Below are 10329 nucleotides of genomic sequence, written 5' to 3' on the forward strand. Positions count from 1 at the left end.
ATTATATGTATAGATACTAAAAGGCACTTTACCGCCTTTGTGTTATATCTATCCTATCCTACTCCAGTACTCCTACTAATATTACCTATAATTAATGCGAAAGTTTGTGAGGATGGATGTGTAGGTTTGTTACTCTTTCACGTAAATACTATTGAACCGATTACAATGAAATTAAGCACACATATATAACTTCGATTAACACATAGGGTAGGTTTTAGGAACTATGCGGGTTTTTCTTTGAAAAGGCGGGCGAAGCCGCTGTCGGAAAGCTAGTACTTCTATACTAATATTATAAAGCTGAATAGTTTGTTTGTTTAAACGCGCTAATTTCAGGAACTACTGGAGTACTATTATATAATATTCTGTGCTACTGGTCCGATTTGAAAAATTCTTTTGGTGTTAGATAGCCCATTCATTGAGGAAGGCTATAAGTTAAGCTATAAGGCTGTATATCAGCACGCTATAACCAAAAGGAACGGAGCCCACGCGGGTGAAACCGACGAGCGCAGCTAGTTATCTTATATAATGTCATTTTAGTTTTCTGTAAGGAAAATCCAGAAAACAAAATTTGAAAATAGTTAAGGCGGTCAACCGTCCCGCATTCTGCTGCGGTATATAAGTAAATTACCTAAGTATATTATGACTGAAGTATGTAAAGTATGTAAAGAATACTTCAGTCATAATTCATAATAATATATAAAATCGCTCGCATCACTATGTTCGTAACCGTACTCCCGAAACGGCTGGATCGATTTTCATGAAATTTTGTGTGCATATTGGCATGGACCAATATAATCTAGAACAGCGTTTGCCTGAGTAGCTAGGATATAATAATTGTTAAGTAATACCCTGTTTTTATCTAAATCTCTTCATCTTAGCACTACATTATAAAGAGGGTACCTACCTAGGTAAAAGAGGTAGCTTAAAAGCGATCATAGATTAAAAAGCACCCATGTCATTATCAGCTGAGTGTCAGCTGTCAACTGTCAAATTTACATCACTCAAAAGTCAAAACAAAATTTTGAGTTGTTATTCATGTGCAACAAATAAGTTTTCCTGCAATTATATATTACAAGAAATAAGCAGAAATAATAGTTATTGAGAAAAATGGCTTCACGGTTTAGTGGTGCGTTACAGTTAACAGATTTGGATGATTTCATAACTCCATCACAGGTAACCTTAAAAATAAGTTTATATCGAATTCTTCGTCTATTTGTTGCAATAACTTAAATAAATTATAAGTAACCGAAAGACTCCTTTACAAATATTTATGTATCCATTGATATAAATTATAAAACATGAAAAAGCAAACAAAAATATTCCTGTTGAACATAACAAATAACAATACATACATATTACGCAGTTAACTGTAATATTCCGTCAGATATTGTGTCATAAGTTGTTAAATATTATGTAAAAATATAATCGCAATTTAGTTACACATTAAGTATAACAATTTTCAGTAAAGTCGAGTTTTTATCAAAAAAAATTTACAGGAATGCATAAAACCAGTTAAGATAGAAAAAACAAAGAGTAAAACTGGCGCGAAAATTAAAATCGGTGAAGATGGTTACTTCGATCTGTCGAGTGGTAAGGAACAGAAGCTACAGAAAGTGGAAATCACACTTGCTGACTGTTTGGCTTGCAGTGGATGTATCACCTCAGCCGAGAGTGTATTGGTAACCAAACAGAGTCAGGAAGAGCTGTTAAGGTAACTGAGTATTTAATCATTGTGTAAAATATCTCTTCAATTATAAGTGATGATTTTTCTTTTTATAACTCACTAGCTTACCGCCCGTGGCTTCGCCCGCTTTGTCTAAAACCTAATAAATTATACCTTACCTTCTACCTTCCTCTTTAATTACTCTATCTATTAAAAAAAACTGCATCAAAATCCGTTGCATAGTTTTAAAGATTTATGGATACAAAAGGACATAGGGACAGAGAAAACGACTTTGTTTTATACTATGTAGTGATAGTCAGCAAAGGAGGTAGTATGTTGCCAGATGGTCAGCTTTACCACTGCTCATGGTCATGTTGCAGATGTATAAGGATATTTGCAAAATTAACCCATTGAGCCCTGAGCGGCCCGATCCGTCCACAACACAATAGATTTTCTATTGTGTCTGTGATTCCGGGGCCTGAGTTATTAAATCTAAATTCATGATCATAAAAATAATGTAATTTATACAATTCTTTTCAATTCTATCCAGGGTATTATCAGAGAGGAGGTACACAGATTCAAAAGGAAACACAAGAGATGTCAGCCTGATTGTGGTGTCCATATCTCCACAGCCCACACTGTCCCTCGCAGCCAGATATAAGCTCACTCCAGAAGAAGCTACCAGTAAATTGGCAGGTAAAATATGTATAGTTATACTCGATACTAATAATATTATAACTGTGAAAGTAACTCTGTCTGTCTGTCTGTTACTCAATCACGCCTAAACTACTGAACCAATTTTCATGAAATTTGGTATGGAGATATTTTGATACCCGAAAAAGGACATAGGCTACTTTTTATCCCGGGAAAATGACGCAATTCCGGAAATCCCACGGGAACGGGAACTATGCGGGTATTTCTTTGACTGCGCGGGCGAAGCCGCGGGCGGAAACCTAGTATGCTATAAGTAACATTAAATATAAGCTTACTGCAATTATTTATGATAGATTTTTCTTGTATACACATAATATGTTATTAAATTGTTTTGAATTAAAGTATTTTTTTGTAGTAAAAAACTAGAAAAATAAAACCAATGATATTTTTTTTCAAGTTGGCATTACTTTCTTTTAACATGAAATAATACACAAAAATAATATGTATATGCCTTTATCATATCTTATTATTAATTCTTTATAAAAATTTCGTAATTTTCGTAAAAATCGTATTTTTTAATATTTTTCTTTTACAGGGTATTTTAAAAAGCTAGGCGCAGACTTAGTGCTAGATATGACAGTAGCTGAAGATCTATCTTTACTGGAGGCTCGACAAGAATTCCTTGAAAGGTACCACAACCAGCAAAATGACCCAAGTGGCAAATATTTACCCATGCTTGCCAGTTCTTGTCCAGGTATGTGCCCTTTTATTTACAAAACCATATAAATTCAAATTCAAAATTACATTTATTTGCAAGAATGCAGTTACAAATATAGGTAAATGCATTTATATCAATGTAAATTCCTTTTTTTTAATGGATTTATAATATGTGCACAATATTAGCTTTTGAAATAAGAAATTAATCATTTGTATTTTTTTAAATTTGTTTGAAATCAGTTACTAAAATTTTAATTTAAACAGAAATAAAAAGGAAGCTACATAATTTTTTCCGCTATACAAACTGGATATAAAAAAAAAATAACATTACGAAAAGTCAATTATGAGGTGGGATTTGAAGGTCTCATTTGCCTTCAAATAGCGATGCCTACATCCCCAAGCCACATTATGCTTTGAATTAATAAATCGTATTAAAATAAGAATAAACAAATGAAAAATCTGGGGGCACGGCAGTGCCCCCGCCAAGTCGAGCAAAAAAAAAGCGGCACGGCCGTACCATCCTTTTCTCGAAGCAATTCGGGCCTTTTTCGACCCCCTATAATTCGGTTGTGGATAAAGCAAGAAACCTGAATCTTCAGTAACTAATCCGGCATTGTATAAACACGTAATATTTAAAATTTCAGTCAATTTGAACCAGTAGTTTAAGAATGACAACTTGTTAAAGTTTCTAAATTTTGTCACTCACTGACTCACCGATCATCAAAAGTCCAAGGCACTTCTAGCAGACTTAGAAGCTTCATATTTGGAATACATATAGAGTTTAGTGTCTTAATCATGGGAAAACTTAAATATTTTGTAATTTCGGTCCAGTTTTCCAAATACACTAACTGCATCAATAACTTTGTAATCCCATATAAATATATGGGATTACAAAGTTATTTATGCAGTTGGTGGTTGGTGGTGGTTATAAATTTAATAGGTGTAGATAGGTATACCTACCATATGAGGCAAGGGAGGGGGTATAGGGTGGGTAAGGGTGTGTTTAGCCCATGAAACTGAACAACATTATTACTTGTAAAATGGTCGACGTAATGAAAAACACATGATTGGACATGTCTTGAAGTACGAAAATCTAATAAAACAATACATTATAATTTAAATCTGTTATATATAAATTGTTGGCGCGACTAGCCTCCTTACAGGCAGACTGGCCTCTATTTTACTCTATGACTGACAAGCAAAATATACGCCAAAATGACAGAACAATTAAATGTGAATGCCTTCGAGCGAGCGGCAGCCGCACGCATACGTGCGAGCGCCCTCATGCTGTTCGGATGTGCCTCGAAACCTAACCTATAAGTTTGCGATTTTCATTTATAATTTCGATTGATAAATTACATTTACGACTAAAAGGCTTGCTCATTAGTTTACTGATATTATTTGCTTACGATTGGGATGTTGTTTGGTTAATTTTAAGGAACTTACATAAATACCTTAGTCTTCAAATATAATTACTTAATAGTGTCGGTCGAAATAACGAGACCAAAGTTACGTTTAAGTATTAATTGTATTCTTATATCTTGCATATCTACCAGTACTAGTAGTCGCAATGGATTCGGAAATACTGTATGTGAATGACCATCCATGCCCACACCGGATTGTCCGTATACCTGGTGATGGTTCGTGCCTATTTCATTCTTTGTCATTCTCTATGTATGAGAATACTGAGTCGTCGTATGAGATTAGACTTGCTATAGTGGAGTATGTGGTAGCGCATTGGGACGAGTTCAAAGTGTATACGTGTGACGAGCACGGAGACCCCTACATTGACGCCGACCTGTACTCGACGGCAATGGTAAAAACAACTACCTATGGCTCCGTGTCTGAACTTATGGCTGCCGCAGCTTTGTATCCGTACGCTTTCGAGGTTTACGAAAACGGCCTTTTGAGAGGATCATTCGGTGGTGATTATGGAATCATCAATTTGTGAATACAACAGATTAAGAAGTATTTACCGTCCAGACTTGTCAAAAATTGAGACATCAAAGCCTCCGAGAAAAGCCCATAGAGACAGGGAGTGGGCTTTGAGAAAAACTGTGGCTGAAGCTCAAGAAGTAGTACCGGAAAAGAAAAAGAGGAAGACTACATATAAAAATAAGAAAATATCATAAGACCTTTAACATAATTCGTTAGAAGTAGATGGTATCAAAAAGAAAGGCTCTACAAAAAGAAGTGAGATCCCATCAAAAACATCCTGTAAAAAACCCAAGTCTCGCAGCTCAGTCTTTCTACCGTCAAAAGTTGTGAGATCCATGTAATACCAAGTCGGTTAATCTATTTAGTGTCTACTTGAAGGACCTTCTGTCTTAAGTTATTACATAAGTTATTATCATGCCAATATTAAAAATATTTAACGTTTTAAACAAATAGATCGACTTGGACATCGCTTGATTTGATTATTAGTATGTATCACACTACACAGCACGACGGGCCAGCGACCAACAGGAACGAGAGTTTCAATCGCGTGAGGCGCGAGAGACTAAAGAATCTAATATAATATTGTAATATTCATTTTGTTTTCATGCGATGTCCAAGTCGATCTATTTGTTTAAAACGTTAAATATTTTTAATATTGGCATGATAATAACTTATGTAATAACTTAAGACAGAAGGTCCTTCAAGTAGACACTAAATAGATTAACCGACTTGGTATTACATGGATCTCACAACTTTTGACGGTAGAAAGACTGAGCTGCGAGACTTGGGTTTTTTACAGGATGTTTTTGATGGGATAACCATTTACTTCCAGGATGGGTTTGCTACGCTGAAAAAACGCACGGCAGTTTCATCCTCCCATACATATCAACAACAAAGTCCCCGCAGCAGATCATGGGTTCCCTGGTCAAACAGCATCTCTCAGCCAAACGGGAGCTGATCTCAGGGGAAATGTACCATGTCACCTTCATGCCGTGCTATGATAAGAAACTGGAAGCCTCTAGAGAGGACTTCTATAGCGATGTCATGAACTGTCATGATGTGGACTGTGTTATTACTGCGAGTGAGTGTATCTCTAGAATTTTCTTCACAGTGTTATATGTTACTAGGTTTCCGCCCGCGGTTTCGCCCACGCAGTCAAAGAATAACCCGCGTAGTTCCCGTTCCGGTGAGATTTCCGGGATTGCGTCATTTTCCCGGGATAAAAAGTAGCCTATGTCCTTTCTCGGGTATCAAAATATCTCCATACCAAATTTCATGAAAATTGGTTCAGTAGTTTAGGCGTGATTGAGTAACAGACAGACAGACAGAGTTACTTTCGCATTTATAATATTAGTATGGATAGTGTGAAAGCTACAACAGAAGATTTAATTATCAAAACTAACAGCAATTACATACAGGTAAAAGAATTGGCTCTCGTAAAGATTTTGGAATATCAATGATGGATGGATGAGCCTTTGTCATCCATCCAGCATGACTTAAATCTTTTGAAACTTAGGAGTAGTTTTCATGTTAACAGTGCCCCTTTTCACAAGTTATAAAATACCTTCAAAGTCTTTAACTATTTGTTTCTCGATTAGTATTCAAACTAAAAGTTCAATGATAAACACCTCCATTACAGTTGAGCTAGAACAGATGTTATCCAGCGAAGGGAAATCACTATCCGAAGTCCCCAGTGCAGATTTGGACTGGCCGTGGGGCGAAGGTGCTCCAGGGCTCCGGAGCCACGGTAGCTCGGGCTCCGGGGGCTTCGCTGACCATCTATTCGTGTATGCCGCTGAACAGCTCTTTGGAGAGAGTAGCGCTCCATTGGTTTATAAGAATTTGAGGTGGGTAATGGGAAAAAAAAGAGTGTGTGTACTTATGTACACGCGTTAAAAGTTATACTTCTTTGGCGTATGGAAAAAATACTAGAATATACAACTTGAACATAGTTATCAATTTTCATACCACCTAGAACTAACTTCATGCTGTCAAATTTAGGTGTCGGTGTGCGCGCGCATCGTAAAAATTCACTCATCATTTTTCTCCATCGCGCCAAAAGAAGTATAAATTCAAAAACTTGAAATACAATTATGTAATACGTAACTTAAAAGATTTATATTAATTTGGTTAAAGTGTATGTACTTAGGTATAACGAAAAAAATCAAAAAGTAGCGTGTAAAGAATTGGCGTACTATAAACAACAAAATTCATTGCAATTAGCACCTTATTAGTTATTACGTGGCAGTAATATTCAAAGTCTATATTATTACTCATTAGAAAACTCTGCCTAACAAATGGGTAAGCAGTGTTTTGCTTCGGACAAATGAGCGTGATTGACAGTAGTTGTACATTGTAAATGCTACCAGCTACACAATTATTTAAGAAAATCTGAAATCTATAAAAAAAAAATTTGTAAAGAAATTGATGGTGGTGATGTTACAGGTCACACATCGTGGCTATTCTAGTAACTTTTTAACGAAATAGTCGGTATTTTTATTTTATTTTATATTGGGTGCAGAACCCAAAAACATTAAAATGATTGAAGGTTAAACAATTGTTAGTTAAAAATGATTCATTGTATCGGTTGTGAAATACGTGTAAAACAATTGCTTGTAAGCTAACTGTTAGATGAACTATTGCTACAGGTGTATACGCCTATGAATATATATTACTAGCTTTCCGCCCGCGGCTTCGCCCGCGTTTTCAGAGAAAACCCCGCATAGTTCCCTTTCCCGTGGGATTTCCAGGATAAAACCTATGCTATCTCTCAAGTTGGATCGAACTGCACATGGTGTGCGAATTTTATTATATTCGGTTAAGTGGTTTAGGAGTCCATTGAGGACAAACATTGTGACACGAGATTTTTTTTTATTTTTTTTTTTTTCTTTATTTCAGGCAACAAATGTAGTTACAGTTAAAGGTCTTAATATAACTTAAAAAACTACGGCCCATATGAACTTAAAACTACTTAAATATATATTTATACATATACATTAGGATATATTACTTTGTTTCTATTATCTAGTTGGATCAAAAATATATAGAAACAAACAAACAAATACAATTAAATTATCGTTATGTTGTCAATCAAATCGACTGAAATGTAATGACAATTTGTATAAAACCTAATAAATTATATCGAAACCTCCCTCTTGAATCACTCTATCTGTTAAATAAAATCGCATCAAAATATGTTGCGTAGTTTTAAAGATTTAAGCATACATAGGGATAGAGAAAGCGACTTTGTTTTATACTATGTAGTGATATTTGATTTTAACAGATGTATCTACGGCTTATTGGTCAGCAAATCGCGAAAATATTAGATATATCGACATCATATCAAATCAATCATAAGAAAAGTTTATTTCATAGCACACTAATTAAACATTAAAAAAAAATTGAAAAAAAATTATTAAACATCTATTTATCGATGCTTATTAAATCCAAAATCTAATAGACATTAAAATTCATCACACGCGATTTCAGGTGCCCAACCCAAACTTGTGATATCTTCTGTTATTTATCACCATTTACATTTTAATTGAATATTGGAACGAAATATAATGCTGCTTCTATTTTGCATTATAATTTAACAATTATAATTTATAATGCAAACAAAATTGGTAGACATTAAAATGTATTTGAATAAAAAATTGAAATGACGTTATAATGTACACGTGTCACCAGGAACCCAGACTTCCGCGAAGTGACGTTAGAGCGAGATGGCAAAGAGGTGCTCAAGTTTGCGATCGCTAATGGCTTCCGGAATATACAGAATTTGGTGCAGAAACTAAAGAGGGGTAAATCGCCGTATCACTATGTGGAGGTGATGGCTTGTCCTTCAGGTAAACGGTTTTTATAGCCTATATATTTCTCTCTGTTTTCCTATTAAAACTATTTGCAGTTTGTTTACCTTCGCATTTTTATTGGTTTAATTTATTTCATTTAATCAGGTTCGAAATTCTTCGATTATGAATAGGAAAAATCGATTTTATTGTTTTCGAATATCAGTTAAACCTAATAGTAACTCTGCTTCAAAAACATTTATCGGTATTTTTTTATGTTATTTCGTACAATTCCTTTAAAAGTTACGAATAAAAAAAGCTGTATTGCAATGAAAAATTGGATTGTTACTTAAATTTTCTCCAACCACATGTTTATACAAGTCACTAATTATAATTCGCGTTTTTTCAGGATGCCTAAACGGGGGGGCGCAAATTCGTCCAATCAACGGGGAAAGTGGAAGGGATTTAATAGCTCAATTACACACAATGTACAAAGAGTTACCACAGAGTATACCCTCAGAAAGTGGTCCCATAGCACAATTGTATGGGGAGTGGCTTGTCGGCAAACATTCGGACAAAGCCAGGGCAATGTTGCATACACAGTATAGGGCGTTGGAGAAAAATGACGTAGCGCTTAATATTAAGTGGTGATTTTGTTGATCATTTAAAAAGTATATACATAATCGGTGACAAAAATATCCTGTAAAGAAGTCCACCCAGGTGTTTTGGTGCATTGTAGATTCGACTTTAGTTCATGGGAATACGGTTGAATTTCTATTGACGCATATTCACCAGCTAGTTGAGACCGTTGACACTTATTGCATTTTGTGAAAACACCTAAGAGTAGTGCTAATAAGTTTGATTTTTCTTTAACTATTGTTCATTTTGAATAAAATATTGAAAAGCACATTTAAGAACGTCTATGATTATGTATCAAATTGTTTTTAATGATTGAAAGTTGCGGTTGATAAACGATTGTTCGAGAAGGGGTTGTGATAAGTGAAAGTGGATTGTACTTCTGCATTACTTGTCGTTATTATTGTGTCCAATATTTGTGATGTTACGCTACTAAATGAAATATTGTAGCATATTCTTTGGTTACTGAAACAAAACTCGTTGTCAGAAACGCACACAACTAGATTAACATGTAATGTATATTATAAGCTCTATTTTGAAATTTGTTAGCTCTATTTGGAAATAGAACAATTTTTTTACTTTTGAAATCCTATAATTATTAATGTTCAAGTTAAGCTAAGCTTAGCTTATCGACAAATGTTGATTAATAATATTATAAAAAAAAATCTTCAAATTACTTTGATAAAATTGTAACATCAATTACGAAGGCATTGATCATATTACATATATAGAAGTTAAATAAATAAATACACTAGCTACAGTTACAAAATGCTGTCTTGTGGTAAATTCATTAATAATTAGTAATTATTGTTTTTCATGATTTAATGAAGAAAATGTACACTCACACTACTACGTGACACATTATATTATTTGTAAAATGAACCTTAACTCTTTACGTTTAAGATTTAATCTTGCGTTTCTAGTAAAGACATT

At 34.5% G+C, this 10329-nt stretch overlaps 1 protein-coding gene across 1 annotated transcript; it reads left to right on the forward strand.

The window, feature by feature from the left end:
- Positions 1–998: 998 nt before the first annotated feature.
- On the forward strand, positions 999–9617 carry LOC123691210 (probable cytosolic Fe-S cluster assembly factor GL21135). Its single transcript, XM_045635504.1, has 8 exons — positions 999–1173; positions 1497–1711; positions 2214–2359; positions 2913–3071; positions 5805–6053; positions 6612–6819; positions 8663–8820; positions 9170–9617. The coding sequence occupies exons 1-8, from the start codon at positions 1108–1110 to the stop codon at positions 9409–9411; spliced, it is 1443 nt and encodes a 480-aa protein (XP_045491460.1). The 5' UTR covers positions 999–1107; the 3' UTR covers positions 9412–9617.
- Positions 9618–10329: the final 712 nt, after the last annotated feature.

The sequence above is a fragment of the Colias croceus genome, chromosome 4, assembly GCF_905220415.1.
Source record: "Colias croceus chromosome 4, ilColCroc2.1".
Taxonomy (NCBI): Eukaryota; Metazoa; Arthropoda; class Insecta; order Lepidoptera; family Pieridae; genus Colias; species Colias croceus.

What these genes read in the sequence shown, in the direction of transcription:
- LOC123691210 (XM_045635504.1), top strand. Translation starts at nt 1,108, where the DNA reads ATGGCTTCACGGTTTAGTGGTGCGTTACAGTTAACAGATTTGGATGAT. An exon ending in AGCTACCAGTAAATTGGCAG is followed by an intron (nt 2,360 to 2,912) that starts GTAAAATATGTA and finishes TTTCTTTTACAG; the next exon opens with GGTATTTTAAAAAGCTAGGC. An exon ending in GGACTGTGTTATTACTGCGA is followed by an intron (nt 6,054 to 6,611) that starts GTGAGTGTATCT and finishes CCTCCATTACAG; the next exon opens with TTGAGCTAGAACAGATGTTA.